The sequence below is a fragment of the Folsomia candida genome, unplaced genomic scaffold (assembly GCF_002217175.1).
Source record: "Folsomia candida strain VU population unplaced genomic scaffold, ASM221717v1 Fcan01_Sc004, whole genome shotgun sequence".
Lineage (NCBI taxonomy): Eukaryota > Metazoa > Arthropoda > Collembola > Entomobryomorpha > Isotomidae > Folsomia > Folsomia candida.
In genome coordinates this window covers 4,205,498-4,225,984 of record NW_019091196.1, presented here as the reverse complement: position 1 = coordinate 4,225,984, position 20,487 = coordinate 4,205,498, and the positions used below count along the sequence as shown (strand labels likewise).

The 20,487-nt window shown below is 38.7% G+C and overlaps 4 protein-coding genes across 8 annotated transcripts; 1 reads left to right on the top strand and 3 right to left on the bottom strand.

Annotated features, from left to right (window-relative positions):
- Positions 1-14: 14 nt before the first annotated feature.
- Positions 15-4,907, bottom strand: LOC110848659 (SWI/SNF complex subunit SMARCC2). Of its 2 annotated transcripts, none has more exons than XM_022095924.2 (9): positions 4,766-4,907; positions 4,468-4,656; positions 4,285-4,404; positions 4,109-4,213; positions 3,627-3,928; positions 2,883-3,445; positions 2,285-2,712; positions 1,978-2,216; positions 15-1,731 (listed from the first exon to the last, which is right to left on the bottom strand). In XM_022095924.2, the coding sequence occupies exons 2-9, from the start codon at positions 4,579-4,581 to the stop codon at positions 402-404; spliced, it is 3,201 nt and encodes a 1,066-aa protein (XP_021951616.1). In that variant the 5' UTR covers positions 4,582-4,656; positions 4,766-4,907; the 3' UTR covers positions 15-401. The 2 variants fall into 2 exon arrangements, with proteins under 2 accessions (XP_021951616.1, XP_035706619.1); XM_035850726.1 differs by lacking the exon at positions 4,766-4,907 and having other exon boundaries at positions 15-294; positions 394-1,731; positions 4,468-4,754.
- A 77-nt stretch (positions 4,908-4,984) lies between these two features.
- On the top strand, positions 4,985-14,621 carry LOC110848956 (sodium-independent sulfate anion transporter). Of its 4 annotated transcripts, none has more exons than XM_035850728.1 (14): positions 4,985-5,121; positions 5,263-5,298; positions 5,414-5,505; positions 5,613-6,436; positions 7,101-7,334; positions 7,827-7,856; positions 9,302-9,519; positions 10,042-10,237; positions 10,602-10,641; positions 10,748-10,931; positions 11,178-11,673; positions 12,004-12,144; positions 12,525-12,770; positions 13,712-14,621. In XM_035850728.1, exons 5-14 carry the CDS (start codon positions 7,184-7,186, stop codon positions 14,224-14,226), a joined length of 2,217 nt encoding a protein of 738 aa, XP_035706621.1. In that variant the 5' UTR covers positions 4,985-5,121; positions 5,263-5,298; positions 5,414-5,505; positions 5,613-6,436; positions 7,101-7,183; the 3' UTR covers positions 14,227-14,621. The 4 variants fall into 4 exon arrangements, with proteins under 4 accessions (XP_035706621.1, XP_035706620.1, XP_021952022.1 ...); XM_035850727.1 differs by having other exon boundaries at positions 5,027-5,165; XM_022096330.2 differs by lacking the exon at positions 7,827-7,856 and having other exon boundaries at positions 5,028-5,165.
- On the bottom strand, positions 14,392-16,660 carry LOC118435195 (cystine/glutamate transporter-like). The gene is made up of 4 exons (XM_035850731.1): positions 16,594-16,660; positions 16,312-16,470; positions 15,457-15,685; positions 14,392-14,708 (listed from the first exon to the last, which is right to left on the bottom strand). The coding sequence occupies exons 1-4, from the start codon at positions 16,648-16,650 to the stop codon at positions 14,626-14,628; spliced, it is 528 nt and encodes a 175-aa protein (XP_035706624.1). The 5' UTR covers positions 16,651-16,660; the 3' UTR covers positions 14,392-14,625.
- A 499-nt stretch (positions 16,661-17,159) lies between these two features.
- Positions 17,160-19,866, bottom strand: LOC110848955 (Y+L amino acid transporter 2). The gene is made up of 8 exons (XM_022096329.1): positions 19,509-19,866; positions 18,830-18,983; positions 18,676-18,744; positions 18,445-18,557; positions 18,185-18,313; positions 17,643-17,817; positions 17,394-17,517; positions 17,160-17,306 (listed from the first exon to the last, which is right to left on the bottom strand). Exons 1-8 carry the CDS (start codon positions 19,864-19,866, stop codon positions 17,160-17,162), a joined length of 1,269 nt encoding a protein of 422 aa, XP_021952021.1.
- Positions 19,867-20,487: the final 621 nt, after the last annotated feature.

The window sequence follows — 20,487 nt, the reverse complement described above, 5'->3', positions numbered from 1 at the left end:
GAAACTTTTTCAAAAGCAGTGACAAAACCAAAGCTTTTGAACGTGAGTGTCCCATAGAAACGGTGTCAATTAATTGTGGTCGTAACCTAACAGAGCGATAATAATCTTGGGGCCCTGGCAATTATTGTTGCTAACATAAAATCAAGTAAATCTTCCCCCGGGCCCTTAATTGTATAATTCATTTTTAATTATATTCACCATAAATGTACACATCAAATCCACCACAAAATCCCATCCAAACTTTAAGAGGAACACGAAAGGATAATATTTATATAAAAAAACACCTTTTTTGCACTAGAATATAAGAAATCAGTTAATTAAATAATTAATTAAAACTTAATTGCCGTGAATTACTAATCATCATCACAATTAAGAATCAAATAATTCACCCACTAAATAATTTACTGTACTGGGGGCGCTGGAACGGCCGGGGGTAGTTGACCCCCAGCCCCTCCCACCACCGGTGGCGCTGGTGGTGCTGCGGGTGGAGGTAGTGGCAACCCATTCGTCGCGGCTCCTCCCCCTGTCGCCACGGACGACGCCGCCGCCACCGCGGCCGCTTCCGGATTATTCCCCGCCGCCGCAGCGGCAGCTTGTTGCTGTTGCTGCTGTTCATTCAGCAATCTTTGATGCGCATGATGTCTCGCGCGTATTTCCGCTGCACGCAGCTGCTCCAAATGAAATTGCTGTCGCTCCGCGATCAATTGTTGCCTTTGATACTCCAACGCCTCCCGTTCACGATCCATAATTGTTTCCAGCTCTTCAAAATGACGCAATTTAATCTCCAACTTTTTCATTTGGGTTTCCACCAAGAGAGCGACGAGACTTTTGATCTTCCTTTCTTCCACGGCGGCTAAATGTTTCGCCTTAACGGCGGCCGTGGCAAGTGCGGCTGACGCGGCGGCCTGAATGTTGGCATCCTTCATTAAATTGTCCTCCTCTGAGTCGTCAGAAACTTTGTCTTCGGGCTCTTTGTTGTCGTCTTCCTTTGGCTTTTCTGCATCAGCTACCTTATCAACTTCCGCTTTTACTACGTCACCTTCTTTCCCGTCGACGTCCATCTTTTCATCGTCACCCTTCTTATCTTTCTTGTCGTCTTGTTCTTCCTCGACTTCTTTTTTAATAGTTTTCTCGCTCGTTTCATCCTTATCTTTCTTATCTTTGTCCTTCTTTTTTGCCTCGGCGTCCTCCTTTTTCTTATCCAGCGCTGTCCCCGCGATCCCGCTGTCACTCAGACCTGCAGCTGCGTCAAACTTCCCTGTCGACTTGGCATGTTTCGCCACACTTTTCATATGCGAGTCCAACAGGGATGTAGGAACTTGGTCTTTAATCTTGGCAAATTCTTCCATCGCGGATTTCGCCGCGGCGGCGGCGATTCTTGGATCTACGACGGACGCGAGGAACGCTACCGTTGACATGATTGGGTTGCCCGCTTTGGAAAATGGGATCGGTTGGAAAGCCAGCGGCCCGAGGATTGTGGGAGCACCTCGTGACGAATTTGTGGTGCTGGATACAACCCCCTCGTCCAAGTAGGGATCCTCTATCGGTAGACGGAGGAAGTGGAGAATGCATTCTTCCTGCGTTCTTGTGCCGACGTGTTCGCAAACTTTATTCCAATCGTCCTTGTACATTTCGAGCGCCTCCAAAAGTAAGAGGGTTTCCTGCTCGGTCCAGTCACGTGTTATCGCGGCGACGTTCTTGTTCTTTAGAACGGCGCTCTTTTTACTGTACCTGAAAGAATGCAAAAGAAAAAATGCATTAGGATTTACTATGTATAAAATCGATTTCCGAAATAATCCTGATTATTGTTCAGATTTTCAAAAATCTAAATCGGGTCATATTTCGCAAATACATGTTAAATGCTTATCTAGGAATGTCTACGATTATAATAATCGTAGACATTTTGGAATAATCGGATTATTCCAATCCGCTTTGTGGTTGGCTAATTTTAAATCATAACTCGTAATTCACACTCACTGATCGATCTTTAGACCGAAATCTGTCCCCAATTTCGTCCCCCCAACGCCACCGCTGGTGCCATCCCCCTTTTTCTCATCGTCTTTCTTCTTGTCCAAATCCAACAGTTGTTTAGCTGCCGAAGGCTGCGGCGTTTTGGGAGGATTGATCGGCTGCAGACCGGACGGAGTGTCGGCCAACACGTGGAAATGAGACGTTGGTGGTGGCCCCATCGCGGTGGGACGGTTATCCGTGTCAATCTAAGGTTACAAAGGTTACAGAATTAATTCAAGGCAACACAAATTCATCTTAAAATGACCTTGCTCACCTGATAATTGATCAAGCCCCATTGCTCTAGAAAAGCGTGCACCCGCATAATCGCGCACACATCGCCGGCTAAATTCCTTCGACATGCTGTTCCAGTCAAATACTCGTCTGGATTCAGACGATACGTGTCAATCATAAAGTTTCTGTAGGCCAGGTAAATTTCCGGCGTTTTGGATTTGTTCCTCCCATTAAAGAATTCTGGAAGTGCTCTCTTTTCCACCGTGTGGATCGAGTTGTAGTCAAACCACGAGGCGTACGAAGGGATGACGATGCAGTGTGTCTGCTCGGTCACGTTGTCCTCGGCGGCGTCCTCTTTTCCGTAGCCACTCTCACGATCGGTACCTTTCGTGAGGTCGGGCATCTTGACGAGGTCGAGGTCACCCTTGTCCGCGGGCGGAGTGTCCTCATCCAAATCGGCGAGGTTTCCACCTACAGGAAAAATATAATATTGGATAAGAATTTAAATTTTACAACAGAATTTTGCATTATTTTACGCCTGAATTTTTAACCCGGAGAATTTTTGCGTTTTTTTGCAAAATTTTACAAAAATTCACCACGAATTTTAATTTTTTCAATATTATTATAAATTTTATACTCACCCTTCACCGGAGTAAAATCCGATTCCAATTTTTTAACCGGTACTTTTGGAACGGCAACCTCCGTGAGAGTGTTTTCGCTAGGAGGGTCATCAAAGTCACGTGAATAATCATCCTCCAATTCTGGTTTGACCGCTTTACTAGCGCCTTGTTTGCTCGGAGTTGATGCAGCCCCCGCGCTGGAACCCGCTCCCCCAGCTGCGCCCTTCTTTGTCCGCTTCCCACTATTTTTTGGAGGTGGAGATGGTGACCGTTTCCTCTTGTCGGCTTGACCTCCGCCTCTCCCTTTCTTTCCGGGTTTGACCTTTTGATCGGTGGAGGATTCGCCGCCCCCTTCGACCTCCTCCATGTCCTCATAGGTCATTCTAAGGGGATGAGTCAGCTTTTCGCCGTTCTCATCCGTTTCGTAGTCCTCCTCGTTCATCCATTCGTTGTGATCTTCCATGTCGGTCAGCCAGTTGGCGGCGACGCGCCATTTGTGATCCGCAGCGGAGATTAAGTGGTGGGGCAGCTGGTCTGGGGGGACTTTGTCGATGGGGGTCAGGTCACACTTCTCCCAGGTGTCCCTAGAATTACCCAGTTAAGTTTTAATGGAATTTTGGGTTTGTGATTTTAGAGAATTTTAAGGCTGAATTTTCCATTTTAAAGAGAAATTTTTGCATTTTACAGCAGAAATTGGCATTTTATAGTAAAATTTTGAATTTTATAGCAGAATTTTGCAATTTAACAAAGCAATTGAATTCGCACCTGTTGTCCGGCATATAGTAGAAGTGAAACATGACGTATTTATCCCTTTTGAAGACGGGCCGTGCATACTCCTCATCCGGGTCGGTGGTGGGGTAGACAATGTGGGTCGCGGACTCTTCATCCTCCACGATGGAGGCTTTATGTTTCCGCGCGATCTCTTTGTAATTGTTGATCGAGCCCTTTTCCTTTTCCAGGCAGAGGGGCGTGAAGAAGATGCGGGGCAAGGTCCAGATCTTCGCTTGCAGAAGGGCCGTTTCAATTTGAAGGAACATTTCCACATGACGATCAACCTTTCCGGCCGCCTAAAAGGGAAGATATATTAAAATTTAGTTTGGGCAAATTTATTATATTTGTAAAATCTGGGATTAATTTGGTACACCAGTTTTTGACACTTTTTGAATCGGAGATTAATGCAGAATTTAAATTTATATCAAATCGTGACATGATTTAGAACTAATTGACTCTCAAAATACCACACCCACCTGAATGTCAAACCGTCGCCAAGCCTGCTCCGTCTTGAATTTATAAACCGCTCCCAAAATGTGACACAGACCTCCACCCGTTTTAAAATCGAGGAAGAATTTTGTCTAAAAAAATTGAAAACCCGGTGTAAAGAAAAATATCAAAATATTAAAATTAAAATAAGTTTCCGCCTCACCGGTATTCTCGTCATAGGTCGACGAGCCTGATTTTGACCGAAATGATCCTCCTGAAACTGCCAGAGTTGACCGGTAAGGCCGGAGAGTCCCTTATTGGTGGGCGGGTCGGCTTGGACATACTGCAAATTAAGGAATTAATTAACTAACTGATCATTTAATTAATATTTACACCAATTCCCTACCTTTTTATAATTTTTGTTCAACCAAGTCCGCACAGAATCGAATTGTGCAATTATTTCCGGAGTTTCCAAAAACTTGGTGTTCGGACCGCCCGAAGATCGCATTTCGAACGGCATCTTGTAAATATATTTGTTGGGCTTATCAGCACTCAGGAGATAAGAAGATCAGATGTTTGTGTACTTATCAATCCACTATTAATTAATTGAATAAGTTTAACGTCAAAGTAACAAACAAGTATTTAAGGTAAATGACAGAAAAGAATATATAAATAAATAAATGTTCCTTCCTTGTCAAACTCACCGCTGAGAGAAGAAGGAGTAATTTTAAATTTTAAGAAACTTTGACTAATTAATTAATGGTATGTAATTTAAATTTGTAGGAAATTTTGAAACTTTGGAAATTTATTGTTTAGTTTTTTGTCGGCTGTTTGATTGCTGGAAAAGTGGGAAGAAGACAACGCTAGTAATTTCAGTGGTGGCCGGGCAGATGGTGGTGGTGACGGAAAAGTGAGACTGAAATTTGGGAACAAATCTCAAATTTTGTGAGATTTTCTCATCACATGTTTCTCAGCGGGTTGGATTTTTCATGTGACAAGAAGTGATAAGTCCTTATCAGTCTTGAGATAAGAGAATGATACGCCAGAAGGAGGAGGAAAGGTGAGGAAATTGAAATTTAGTCAGGCTTTCTTGTGTATTCGGAGGTAGGTCAAGTTGTTTTTACAATCTATATTTTCGTTCTTTCTGGATTTACAATTTACGAATTGATAATTAAGAAATTATTTAATTATTCTGAATCAGATAACGTATTTCACGACAGGACGAAGAAGTTAAGTGGTAAGATTCTTATAAAGAAATGCTAATTACAAATTCTAATTAAAATTAGCAATATTTAGTTTGTTGAATTAATTTGTCATGAATAATGTTTAATGTTTACTTTTTAATTACTCAGAACCTGCAGTACTTAAATAAACAATATTTGATCCACGAGGCACGACTCAATTTGATGTCACATTTATTATAAAGAGGTACAGAAGAAGAAAGGTTAGTTAATTATTTAACGTAATTATAATTTTATCAACTTGGTTATAATTTTATGATAAGCCGATAAGCGTATCAATAATCTAACCCTCTGTACTTTTTTTCTGTAGAGGAAGAAGAAATCGAAGAAATCCGTAAACTTGTCATTGAATGAAACGTGTTTGCCAAATTTCAACTAGTCACCACAAAGCCAATTAAATTAATTTGTCTCAAATGTCAGTTAATTATCTCGGAAACTACTTAACCACAAAAGTAATAAGTACATAAATTGAAACCTTCAGAAATTAATGTCCCTTCGCTGCCTCGTCTTCCTTTCGTCAAAAACAACATTCCAAAAATTATTGTGCTCACACGGCAGCCAAAAATGTCAAGGTCGCCTTATTCTTGAGAAGGCCAAGTCAGGTCACTGTGCTAAAAGGAACTTCAGCAGTTCGTTGGACGATAATCCGCCAAAATCGTCGAAATCATCAGAAAATCAGCCAAAATCATTGCCATCATCGGATAATTCATCGCCCAATCCGTCGTCACCAGTTCGAATAACGGAAACCTACATCCGACCAGTTGACCCGTTCTACGCACCTGACGAACCCCCTTCTTCTCCTCCTCAGCCACAAGGATCTCCCATCAACCTTGGTTCCGGTGACCCCGCTCGACCTTTCCATTCCCCACAAGATGTCACCTTCTCCTCAACGTTAGAACAGATCGACTCTGACGACGGGAATCTTGACCTCACCGCTCCCACGAATTGTTGCCGCTCAGGGTGCGTAAACTGCGTGTGGGTCGAGTACGTGGAGCGGTTGACGCAACGCTACCTCAATCCGGAATTGGGAAGGGAACGAATTTTAGCGGAATTGGACACCCTCGAAGATCAAAGTATCAAGGCCTTCATCAAATTAGAGCTACGGTCAAGGGGACTTCTGTAAAAAAAAAATGAGTAATTAAAATTAATTATTTCAATTCCGAAAAAAATGAGAAATATTGACTTGTTTTGACACCGTTTTCATTATGTTCACAATTTATTTATGTTTATGTATGAAAGTCAATCTAGATCATATGAGCATCTAACCACATAGGGAATCTGAGATGACAATTTTAAAGTCAAAAATTATTAGTTTTATTTAAAAATTAGTAAGATAAATTTATCTGATTATTTTAATTTTGAAATTTTTAGGCGTTCTTTGACACCGTTTCCATTATCTTCGTACTTTATGCTCATAAAAGTTTAGTATGAAGATGAGTTTCAAAAGATTGTTCAAACTCAATTCTGAATCTTGTGACTGAATCACAACTGAATTCTTGTCCAAAATTAGTCGTTTTTTCGGAAAATTTTAATTAATTAGCCGTTATTATTTCAATTTTGGAAGTTTGTTGACGTTTTTCGACACCTTTTTTAATTATTTTCAGAATTTAATTTCTCAGTTTTGGTCCAAGATAATATTTCTTGTAAATCGAACCAATCTGTCATTCGAAAATCCTCTCCAAATTCCTTCATTATAGTTTTTACTCATTTTATTCCACAAGAGTTAGTTAAATATTATATTAATTTATTAACCAGACCAGTTAACTAATTACTGTTTGTACTTTTCCCCTAATTTCAGATTCTCTCCTCGTCTCGCGTTTCCACTGAATGAATGAAGACTGACAGTACAAAAAGAAGTAGAAAATCTGATCGCCTCCCGGAATGCGAGTTTCTTTCCCCTCGCGAGGATTTGGGTCCGGCCCGCGACCGACTGGAAACGGACATGCGGTTCGACTTCCCCCCGCGTCCCCACCACCACCACCTCCTCAAGCAGACTCACCTCTCTCAAATCATGGCGGCGATGAAGACGAAGGTTTAAAAAATATAGAACTAATTCAATTACATATTTATTAAAGCTGCCTTTATCCTTTAACTCACTTCTAACTTGCGCCATAGTTAAATTTACAAATTGTAAATTACAATGTCTTGGGCGCAAGTTGGTAAAAAGCTCGATTTTATCGCAAAATATACGCTGTTCTTTGTTGATAGTAACTTATTTTATTCATTCATCTATCTTTATTTTATTTATTTTTTAGATGTGCACGACTTGCGCCAGTTAAATTATAGCATGGGCGCAAGTTTGAAACAACGAGTCAAGTATAAATAGACACACCTGATACCCATAAAAATATGCGTTTCTTTATTATCAATAAACAGTAGATGACTTTATACTTAGACTCGTTACTTACAACTTGCGCCAATGTTTTAGTTTAACTATGGCGCAAGGTATCAAATAGCTTAACTTATTTTATTCTTCCTTCTGTTCATCTACATACATATTTATCTCTATTTTATTTATTTTTAGATTTGCATGAGTCCTCTGCATGCAGAAATAGTGAGTCATGTTACATAATATAATTAATTAGCGTCTTTTGGGGGGACGCATTGCTAATAAATTTCGTCTTCTTTCTCTGCCTACTTACACGACATACAGATAAAATGGTAATGATAACAATTTAGTTACGCAAGTAAGTAAATAAAATTCTTGCATGCTGTCAATCTTCCCGGTAATTTATTCATGTATGGAAATTGGATCTGAAAGGAATGCTATTAAATATTTCCCTGCGTTGAGCACTTTGTCGTCCGGTCTGGCTTTCTGCATGCGTTCTACTTTCTTCACTTTATTTATACATGCACCCTAAATAATGCTGTAGCAAAATTGGTAACGATTTTTTTTGCCGAAAAAGTTTCCAAAAAATCAAAATTTTGATCGTCAACCAAAATTAGTAGGAGATTTTTTGTTACCAAATTTATTACCGGATTATTTAGCCTGCAAGCCAAAGGAGGCATAATAAAATAAGAATTGCACCCATAACGGGATAATCTTGCCGTAATAATAATAAGAAATTACAGTCTCGTCTCGTCTACTGGCACGTCTCCTCGATAATTTAGCATCATTATTATTTATGTGAGACAAAAAGTCAACACAATTTCCGATAAGAATTATTAAGCACAAGCCTTTTGTTAAATTATCATCATTTTTTTATATCCCTTCCCTGCAAAATAACATAGTTTTCTTGGGACCAGTTATTTCTGGCCGGGGTGAAATACATCGTGTCATGATTATCGCTTAATTTTCGTCTTTATCATCATTTTCCGGTTGAGAGGATGTCATACGTTTAGTCTGTGCTTGAACCTTGATCGTGTCGGTGGGATTCGTCTTGGTTAAAAAATGACACGTGTCGTCAATAATAATTCGACACCAGAAGTGGTGTCGAGAGATAAAGAAGCTGGGGATAAGGGTGAGTTTAGTTAATTAGGATTATGGCTAGATTTTTTCTAAGGGGAGGAAATTGGATGGAGAGAAAAATTTACATTTTTTCTACACTGGCACTTTAGATAGTTTTTTTTGTTTAACGTGTGGCGCAAGTCGAAGCGTCACTTAAAATCTGTGGGACATTTTTAAATGATAATTCGCATTGATCAGGTTTAGAAATTGGGAAATATTTACGATGGGGGGAAGCGACATTTTTTTTACTCTGACATCTTATGAATAGGATTTTTAACATGTGGCGCAAATGGAGGCGTCACCGCATCCATTATTTTTACGATAATCGCATTGACAAGATTTCTCCTGAGGGAAGGAAATTGCTATGTAATTGCAATGGAGAGGGAAAATTGACGTTTCTTTCCTTTAACATTATATGCACAGCTTTTTTAACATGTGGCGCAAGTGGAGGCGTCACTTGTCCCTTATTTTTTACGTTAATTCGTAGAAGCTGGTATTTACAAACCGGAAGGGAATCCAATATTAAATATTATGCTAATTGTTTTGCATAGGTGACGACGGCCCACACATTTTAGACGGGGGGAGAAGAATGGGGCGTTGTTGGTCAGTATGTAAAACTGGACTGAGGAAACGTCTCCCAATTGTGACCTGGCTCCCGAAATATGGACGACGTGCGTTTGGACAGGATATCATCGCCGGAGTGACCGTTGGACTCACCGTTGTTCCACAATCCATGGCGTACGCTGCCATCGCCGGACTTACGCCGGAGGTGAGCAAGACTTTGAAATGTTGAACGATTTAAAAAAAAATATTTATAGTTTGCCAAATTTCAATGGAAAGAATTTGCAAAATTGTACATTTTATCGAAATTTAAAAAATACGGAGACTCATACATAGTACAATGATTTTTAAAACATTTTTGAAAAATAATAGTTGAACAAATCCGAAAATGGTGAAAAATCGTTTCATAATTTGAATTCAAAACCTATTATTATTTTGGAAATTTTAGAATTTCTTTAGGGTGAGACAAAGTTTAAAAACATATTTCATATTTATTCATGTTTCATATTTTATATATTATCGGGATTCGTATGTAATTTTATTGCACAATTATGGAAATCTAAAAAGACTTGAGAGTGTCCTAAGTTTATGCTTAATTTTCATAGTCGCAAAATTTCGAAAATGTAATTTTCAGGATTTATAGAATTTTAATTGGCACATGATTATTTGATTATTATTATTTTGCAAAATTGCTCCTTGTTTCTCCAAATTCTGAGTATCTTTTCCACAGTTTGGACTTTACTCTTCGTACGTGGGGTGTTTCTTGTACGTGATATTTGGCTCGTGTCGTCAAGTTACGATCGGTCCGACGGCGGTAATGGGACTCTTGACGTTCGAAACTTGTGGGGCAAACTTTCCCCTGTGCGCGATCCTCACCGCGTTCTACTCTGGCTTCTGGGAACTCGTAATGGCCCTGCTTCACCTCGGTATTTCAGCATAATATACTCATTTGCATAATAATTGATTAATTTTTTTGAAAAAATATGGACAGATTTTTTGGCTAACGCCCAGTTTTTGTGAAATGAGTGCCTTTTCTCTATTAGATTTTTCTTAACTTTCCAAAATTGCGAAATGCAACTTCGCACGTTTGATCATCCCATGATTTTCATAATCTGGGGCTGAGTCATTTCGTAAACTGCGTAAAATTTGTAGAAGTTGCTTTTTGTTTCTTTCTAAAATTTTTGCAAAATTTCGTAAACTCAGTCGGTGAGATTTCTGTCTCATTCCCAGATTTACTAAAATTTAAAAATTTGCAGTTCACAAATCTATAATTCTTGATTTTTATTTTAGGCTGGGTAGTAAATTTTATTTCTGAGCCGGTTGTGCTTGGGTAAGTTCGAAAAGAATGCTGCATTTTTATATAATTTTTCGAGACGCGACTGATTTAATTTTAATTTCAACTAATTTTAACGAAATTGTTAACCTTTTTAATTAAGTTTCACTGCGGGAGCGGCGACGACCATCGTGTCCTCCCAATTGAAGAACCTGCTCGGCCTGAAGGGTCCCAAAGGGTCGGGATTCATCGGCTACTGGGACGCCATCCTGACTAATTTTACCTCCGTTGGCTGGCCCGACGCGGTCATGGGGGTCTGTTCCTTCATAATGTTGATGATCATGCGGGTGCGTAATTTCAATACTAATTAATTAATGTATGACTTTTGCGTCATACTTAAATTATTTATAACATTTGCGCAATTTGGTAAAAAAATGCAGATCAAACTTTTAAATCGAAGATCTCATAACTGTAACGCTAGAAGACTTTCGAATTTTTTCAATCTATTTCCAACTTGCGCCATAGTTAGCCTTCAACATTCGCAAAAATTTGTTGAAGAAAACCTTTTAAGCCTTGTTTTTCCTTTGTTTTAGGGACTCAAAGACTTGCAAATTTCTCGCCACAGCAGGACACGGACCGTTCTGAAGAAGATATTTTACTTGATTTCCGTCTCTCGCAATGTCCTCGTCGTTCTCGCGACAACATTGACGGCCTACCTCTACTCCGGCGTGGTCCCCTTCGCCCTGACCGGCCCCGTTTTGGGTGGCTTTCCCCCCATCGCGATTCCAAGTTTTGCCCTCCCCGTAAACTCCACGTCTTCAACGGAACGTCATACCGTTATCCAGTCGTTTTCCCTCCTCGGGGCGGGACCTGTTATTGTCGCGTTGATCTCGGTTTTACAGAATGTCGCGATTTCGAAGGCTTTCTCGTGTGGACAGAGAATCGATGCCACGCAGGAAATGTTGGCGTTGGGCGCTAGTAATGTTGTGGGGTCGTTTTTTGGAGCGATTCCCATTTCTGGATCCTTCTCGAGGTCCGCAGTGAATGAGGCGAGTGGGGTGCAGAGTCCGATGGGAGGGTTGTGGACGGGTGAGTGGGTGATGATTTGACCTTTGAACTGGGTCAAAGGTCGATTTCAATAAAAAATTATAGAATCATAGAGTGAAATTTTGGGTAGACTGACAAGAGGGTTTGGAGGTTTTCTATGTATCTGAATTTTTTGTGATAATAAAAGAAAGATTGACCTTTCACCTTGACTTGATGACAAATTTGGTAAGGTCAAAGGTCGATCGTAATAAATATAACAAGAACAACAATAATGTAGATTTTGAGCGCATAGATATCAATGATAATGAGACTGACCTTTGACCCTAGGCGTTATTACGTATAATTAAGTGACCTGACTTTGACCCCTTGCAGGAATCCTGGTCCTCCTTTCTCTCTCCTTCTTGACGCCGACGTTTTACTACATTCCGAAAGCTAGTCTCGCTGCTGTGATAATCTCCGCTGTAATTCCAATGATTGAAGTCAAGGCGTTACGTGTCATGTGGATAATAAATCGTAAATAATTTAACCTTTAACCTTGCACTCTATCTAACCTTAACTTAACATGAATTTGTATCTATTTTTGATACGTTAATCTGCATGCAAAAACTAAATTCGTCTCACGTCGTTGAAGTATTTACAAAATATGTATTTTGAAAAAAATATCAAAAAAGTGTGCGTATTTTTTAAATATCAGCAGAATCTAGATATTTATGTCAGAAAACAACCTATACATAAATCTATTCCATAATGAAAAATATTTTGAAATATTTTCGATACACCTAAAAAGTTTGACCGTCGGTTATATCATCAAAAAATGAAAAAGTTGAAATTACAGAACACATTCAGAACACCCTCTTGCCATGATAACCTTTAGCTTCTCATCTTATCTGCAGGGATGGACTTCCTCTCTTGTCTGGCGACCTTTGTAGCCTCCCTTTTGCTCGGGATGGAGTACGGGATAATGTTAGGCGTGGCGCTGTCTTTGGGCGTCTTGCTCCTCAAGTCACTCAAGCCCGGGCTGGACCCAGAGCTCAGGCACGACCCGGTTTCTGATATTCATTTCCTTTACGCTAAACCCGACCGGAGTGGACTCAATTTTCCCAGTGTGGATTATATTCGCAGCAGCGTGGCTAAATTGGGTGGGTGAATTTTTTACGACAAAAAATTATACGATTTTTTAGTGTGAAATTTATATTTTGTGGGAGGAGAAAGTTAGAAATTGTTGAATTTGACTAGAAATTTGAGGGAAAATTTCTAGTGTTTGTGTTTTGAGTGACGTTTTAAATTTTCTAAAGTTTGAAAATATGAAAATTGTTGTTTTGAATGCAATTTTAAAATTTTTTATGGTTTTTGTTATAATTTTCTTGTTGATTCTCATGTTTCATGAGTATAAATTTTACCGTTTTTGAATGTTTTGGAGTGATTTTTTTTTGCAGAAAATCGATTTTTATTCGACATTTGGAATGAGTTTTGACATTTGAGCACATTTTTTTTGTTAATCTTCAAGTGTTTAAGTAACAAGATAGATCCCTAAAACGGGCGGCTTAGCCAAGGGAAGTGCGATTAAAATACTCGCAATAGCAACGAACCATAGCAATATGCAATACCACCACGTGAGCAATGATACATGCATTTATGAATATTGTGGCCATTTCTTATCCGATCTTGATTATCTCAAAGTTAATTGAAAGCTAAAAATATTTAGAAACTTTTTTTCACAGTACATTTTTGATTTAGGTCCTCAATTTTTTCGTATAAAGCAAAGTCACTTTTTGGAGGTTGTTTTTTGAGAATATCTCAGGAATGGGTAGGCTCACAACCGACCAGAGTTGGAATCCAAAAATAGACCATCATAATTAACTCTCGGAACTTATTTCACATAAATCGGTTAAGAAATGGTAAAGTAATGTGATTTTGTCAGTTTTGAACGTTGTAGTAAATGCATACTTAGGTGTTTTTTAATCGTTAGATCACCATAGCTTCACCTAAGAAAAATCGTTCCATTTTTGCCAAAAATCATCAAAGTTCATGAAATTAAAATTCTTATAATGTCTAATTTCCATCTTTATTATCTTTCCAGCCACCCAATTTCCCTCCGTCCCCATAATCGTGCTAAGTTTCCAAAAGTGGGACACATTCGACTACACCGTCGTTCTTGCATTAACCTCTCTCGTGACCCTGCTAAAATCCGAATACGGAAAAGAACTCGTCTACGTGGACTGTTCTCCCGGATGGATTCACGCCTTTGCCGCCGCATCCACGCCAAAATCCGAAAATTCCGATTCTGGTCCCGCAACCCCTGTCTCGTTCTCCGATCTGGGCGATTTTCTCCAAACCAAAAACCACGTCGCTGCTCCGTTAGAGCTCAGTTTTCAAGAGGGCGAGAAAAGTCCACTCAGAAAGGCGGGGGACATTCCAGCGGGTGGAGATTACGGGGCGGCGGCGGCGATACCTTCCTCGTCAAACACACCGACACCGTCCGGATCTCGAGGATCTCGTGGCAGTGTGGAGATCAACATGGGCAATAAATTCCGTCGTGGAGACGATGATTCTGATGATGCAGAGGAAAGTTTAAATCCACTCTTATCCTCCTGACCCGTGATAACTGGATAGAAAAATATTTGCCAAGAGTGGAAAACAAGTCACTTTATGAAAAGAAATTCGTGCCAACGACGTGTTGGCGTGAGATTTAAGGAGAAATTGAAAGGCTGTGTATCTCGTTAACTTTCATGGTGCTCGTAATGCTGCGCAATTATTATGATTATTGTTATGTATGTTATTGTTACCCTATTTTTTTGTTGTGATACGCAAAATAATTATGTACTTATCGGGATGGTGCAAAAGAGGGTGAATTTCCCTTATCCACGTATATGTACACTAATAAAAAATAACGACTTAGTCCTCTAGTGAATTATATAAAAGACGAAAATTTAAAAAATTGTTGTTATATTGTTAAACGAATTTATTAAAGAAATATTTATTTATCCATATTTTTTATCGGCTATGTCTTTTATTCTTCATTAAGGCACCTTCTGGTAGGGCGACGAACACCTTTTGTGCCAACAGGGTCAATTTATCTGTAAAAAAATGGCACAATTTTAATTATTTCGCCGAAAAAAATTGAAAATATTATGAACTTTTTGTCTCGAATTTTTTTATTTAGGAAATGATGCCAAGTTGTTGCATAAACTTGCGCAAATAGTTAAACCATAACATTTATTGGCAAAGTTAACAACTTTGTTTTTATGCACGCACTTATCGGTAAAAAAAAATGCATTTTTATGCATTTTTTTCTCGAACTTCTTGAGTAACTTTTTATTTAACCTGTCTTTTTTTTGGAAAAATATATGCAAAAATGTATGCAAAAATGTATGCAAAAAAAACATCTTTGTGTGCGGATATAAAACTATCTAAAAATACTACAACGTTTATGTAATTATCAAAAGTTATTACAAACGGCGTTTAACCATTAACCATTTACTCTGAAATTATTTTCATAATAAATCTAAACCAAAATTCGGCGCAACAACAAAAATTTACTGACAAAAGAGTAGTAAATTATGCCAAAAATTGTTTTATAACTTGCGCCCTAGTTAAAAACCATAACATTGGCGTAATAAGTTTGCAAAGGTAACAACTTTTTTTATGCACACAAATTGGCTTCTGCCTCTAAGTTTGTTATATCGAAAGTGATGCAAGTTTTTTCTAACTTGCGCCCTAGTTAAACTATTTGGTGCAAATTGACGACTTTTACCGTGCACGAGGCGATTTTTTTTCTAACTTGCGCCCTAGTTAAACTATTTGGTGCAAATTGACGACTTTTACCGTGTACGAGGCGAATGCAGCGGTGAGACTTGTCCCCACGAATGAGGATGCGATAAATGGGAATTCCGGTGAGGCCAAGGAGCGCCGGACCGGCGAGGAAACCGACATACTTTTGCACCCTCTTGTTATCCTTGATGCCGTTGGTGACATCGAGAAGGAGCGTGAAAATGGGCGTTATGAAAAGGATCGTGCACATCCCGGCGAATATTGTGGGTACGATGAGCGGCAGCTGGACAGGAAAAAAATGGATTAAATTAGTAATCAATTTTTTAAAATGCACACAAAATTGGTAAAACTAACCCGGAAAAATCAAAATATGAAAAAATACGAGGTTTTTTATGTAACAAATTTTTTTAAATACAATTATTAAAAAGTACTTATTTTTCGTAGATAATTTAGACGACATTTATGTACTAACTATTTAATTAGTTGATATTTAAGAGAAGAGAAAAATAAAAAGCTTGGCGTTTCATTTTGCAGAGAGAAAGATTTTTTTAAATATACTGTATTTTGGATAACTAGTTGAAACAAAAACAGGGTAAAAATTATGCAAAAATTTTGGATTAGTATAAACAGTCAGAATTTTGCATTTTTAAAAAAAAAGAGTGGCTAAAACCCTACAAAATTTTAAAAATAATTGTGTCGAAACCGTGGAAGATTTTTTCACCTTTAGAATAATGCGAAACTCCTGTAGAATTTTGCATTTTTTAAAAAGAGGTGTCAAAACCATCCAAACAATTGTACAGTTTAATAAAAATGGTGAAAACAATTATAAGAATTACAATATTTGTTCCCAAAAACGCACATTTTTGCACATTTGAAATGTACAAAATTCAGCGTTTTACAAATACTCACCTTGAGGGGTCTCTGTATCTCTGGTTTGTTGATGCGCATGTAAATGAGGGAAAATGCGGACAAGGCGACGAACGGGAGGTTCACGTTGGTCGCAAAGATCATCCACGTTTCCAAATCCACAAATCCAATTAGGACGACGTAACAGCAGGAGAGCAACGCCTGCCAAAAAATTTGTCATAATTTATACTTCATGTCTTCATATACTCACTCCTTTCGCCGTAACTTGCGCCATAGTTAAACGATTTGTTGGCGTTGGTAAGTTTGTATATTTAAATATGTTACCATTAATGTCACTGCCACCACGGGGAAGGACGAAGTCACGCTGAGAAGTCCGCACATTTTCGGCACGTGTCCCATCCTCGTCCCGATTAACATCAATCTGCAATAAAAGCTGGTTCAATCTCAAATTCTGTTTTTTGTTTGTTTAGAAAACCGAATTTTTGATAAGAAATGCAATTTCAGAAAAATCATACCAGAAAAAATGCAATTTGCATGAAATTAGAAAAAATGCAATTTGCATGAAATTAGAAAAAATGCAATTTGCATGAAATTAGAAAAAATGCAATTTGCATGAAATTAGAAAAAATTCAATTTGCATGAAATTAGAAAAAATGCAATTTGCATGAAATTAGAAAAAATGCAATTTGCATGAAATTAGAAAAAATGCAATTTGCATGAAATTAGAAAAAATGCAATTTGCATGAAATTAGAAAAAATGGATTCCATGAAATGCAAAGAATACAAGTTCAATTACAATCGTAATTTCATGAAATACAAAAAAATGCATTCCATGAAATGCGAAAAACTATAATTTTCATGAAATTTTGGCTTCCTGTAAAGTATGAAAACTAAAAATTCGCCACTTTCGCCCACCGTGCGAATGTCGTCATCCTTTCCGCCATCGTGACACCGACAACGAATGCGACCAATGGTAGAATCACGACGTCCGTATACGGATAGAACCCCGGCGTCAAGAAACTTTGCTGGATTAAAGCCTACAAATTTTCAAAAACAGAACAAATTTCCAGTCAAAATTTGACACACTGCAAAATTATGAATTGTTCAACTTTCTATAAATGTACATTTGGCAAGCTAGCACTATCGAGCACGATTTGTTCATCCAGGACGGCAAAGTAGAGGAATGTGACGCCCAAATAGGTCACCAAGACGACCGGAATGCTAACCAACACCGCAAAAGGCAGCGTCCTTCATGCATAAAATTAACTTATCAATTAGTTAATTACGTAAGGTTATGACGTAGATTTTCCCGTCGACATCGTGAATATAACCAGAAGGACCTTATCTGTATAAAATGGTATTTTTTTGCCTACTTTGAAGGGACGCGGACCTCTTCGGTCATCAAGTTGAGCGTGTTGAGTGGCAAGAATGAGAAAACGGCGAGATAAATCCCCTTCAAAACGTTCGAAACGCTGCCCAACTTTTGCGTCGGCTTCGGATACCGCACGTCGTTTATTCTAATGCGGAAATGCGTGTGGGTCAATGCACCTAAAAATAAAGTTTAATTCATTTTAATCCGGATTAGTTAATCCCAAAATCGCACACAATTGTGTAATCCAGAATTTATTTTAATCCTTATCATCACGAAATTAATCCGGATTACATATTAATTAATCCCAATCGTGGACCAATTAAAGAAGAAATAATCTCGAAAATCTAAACCAAATCTAATCTAATCCCAGTTTTTTTTAATTCAAGTAAAAATAGAATTAATTTCTGAGATCAGCGTTTGTAATACTTCACTTCTTCCTAACTTGCGCCATTGATAGTTATAATATAACATTGGCGCAAGTTGGTAGTTCGTAATAAATAAATTAAGCTATAATATATGCAAATATTTTAATTATACACTAACCAAATCTTGCTATGTGGACAACCCCACCAAGCAAAATGGTCAGCAGGATGAAAACGGTCGTGAAAAAGGTCATATTTCGCACCTCGTCGGGAAACGTGGGTCGCACAGACACCAAGTACGAGAGGAACACTGAAAAAAAGCCCAAATAAAATATTGGAATTTCATATTTCATTTCGTAATTTGATTAAAATCAAAATTTTTGAAATTCTCAAATTGAAAAATTCTGAAATTCCTATCGTCTTGATAAGTGCTTATCTTACTTATCACGGCAATTGCGACAAGCATGGTGACCCCGACGTATTGATCCTTGGAGATAAACGGGGCCAACAAATTCTGTGCCGTGACATATGCCAGGATTGCATTGGTGCAAGGGCTAGAAAAAATATGTCACGTCAAGATAAGATAAGACCAAACTTCGTGATAAGGTCCATTAATTTGCGCCATAGTCAAAGTATAACATTATGGCGCAAGTTAGTACTAAAACGACACACCCAAAAATAAAATTCGCTCCCCACTGGTACAAGAATCCGATAGATGAGCCAAAAACTTCATTCAAGTAGCTGCGCAGAGTATAATTTGCATATTACTTAAATTAATTGGATACTAATTAGCACGTTATTTAAATTGACTAATTAGCATATTTACGCATAATCGCCACCCGAAGCAGGAAAAGTGACGCCCATCTCGACGTAAACGACGGAACCGAGCAACGCTCCAGCGCCACAGAGTCCCCACACGAGCAGCGTCGTTCCCTCATTTCGAACCTCGCTGAAGATTCGTCCCGGCGTGGTGAACAGTCCTGCGACCAATTAATTAAGGAGATAAACTTTCCTTAGTGAACATTGTATTACAAAATTGGCAAGATTTGCAAAAATCGGGGTTAAAGAAACTTCTCTAAATTTTTAAGCAGTTAATGAATTGTAAGTAACCTGTAATTGGTATAATCGCGGAAAAAAATTGTGTAAACGAAATTCCTAACATGGAACAATTTTTAATTCATGTCAATCTTTGTAAACTTGCAAAATTGAGAATCATGTAAAAATCTGTTAAAATCTACTGGAAAAAAACTTTATAAAAATTAAATGTGCTAAAAATCTCTTAGAATTGATAAAAAGTTTTAAAAATCTGGTAAAAATGTAGAAAAATATGCTTAAAATCTATAAAAAAATCTTTCAGAAATCTGCTAAAAGCTAAAAATTCACTAGAATGTAATCTGATAAAAACCCATTCGAGCCTTAAAATTATTTGGAACGCATTATCAGCGTCAAAATCATACAAAAAATTTACACAGTTTACGCGTAAATTTACACATATTCATCCCCACCTAATCCAATGCACGCCACGGTCAGGATTTTGATGGCGTTAATGAGTCCATATTTTTTCGTAAAGTTTACCACGTCCGCCGAATAGTAGCGACTTCTCGGATTGACGATGGTCTGCCCACCACCACCGCCGCTGCCGTCGGGGGAGCGGTCACGATCGTGGTGGTGATGGCCAAGGATGGACGACGGTTTCGACGAAATCTGTGACATCGATTTGGAACGTCTTCGAGCTGCTGAATCATGGTCCAAAGTGAGCCACGTAGATTTACGACGGGTTCCGGAAGTGGATGGCGAGGCAGCGGGTTTCTCAGGCAAAGGCAATAACGCCTTCTTTGAGGAGACGCGAACGTTTTTAGACATTTTGGGAGCTAAATTTCTGGGAAATTATGAGGAAAATGAGTTGAAATGAGTATTATTTTGACGACAAATCAGTCATTTTCACCGGAAGTCAGTAACTAAAGATACTTCGAATTTGCATAATTTATTTCATCCTCTTGATAATTTGGCACGTGCAAAATTTTTCTGGGCGTCCCTTCAAAATGCCACCCGAATCGAAAAAGTCATCCTGCTGTTGTGCTAAATGTTGCAAAAAGATTTGCACGTGTTGTTGCAAATGTGTGAAGCCAGGTCTATGCAAGTGTTGGCATTGCTGTGCTGGCTCCTCCCAATTCTGGTACATATAAGATCTTATCTTTTTAAATGTCGTCGTCATTTCCATAATTTTGTTATCAGGTCGTCACTATCGCCCTGCTCGGATTCGAGGTTTATTTATGCTGCTCTGGAATCGAGTCGTTTTCAGATTTCCTCATTCCTCTCGCCGTTTATGTGGGGGTGGGATGCTCCGTCGCACTCTTGACCCTGGTGCAGGTCACCTTCTTCTCGGTCAGAAATGAGTTCTCGTCAAAGAAGAGTGTCATCGTGGTAAGAAGACATTAAATATGCCCCCCGTTTGCGCCACATGTTACATTTTTTGCTAAACAA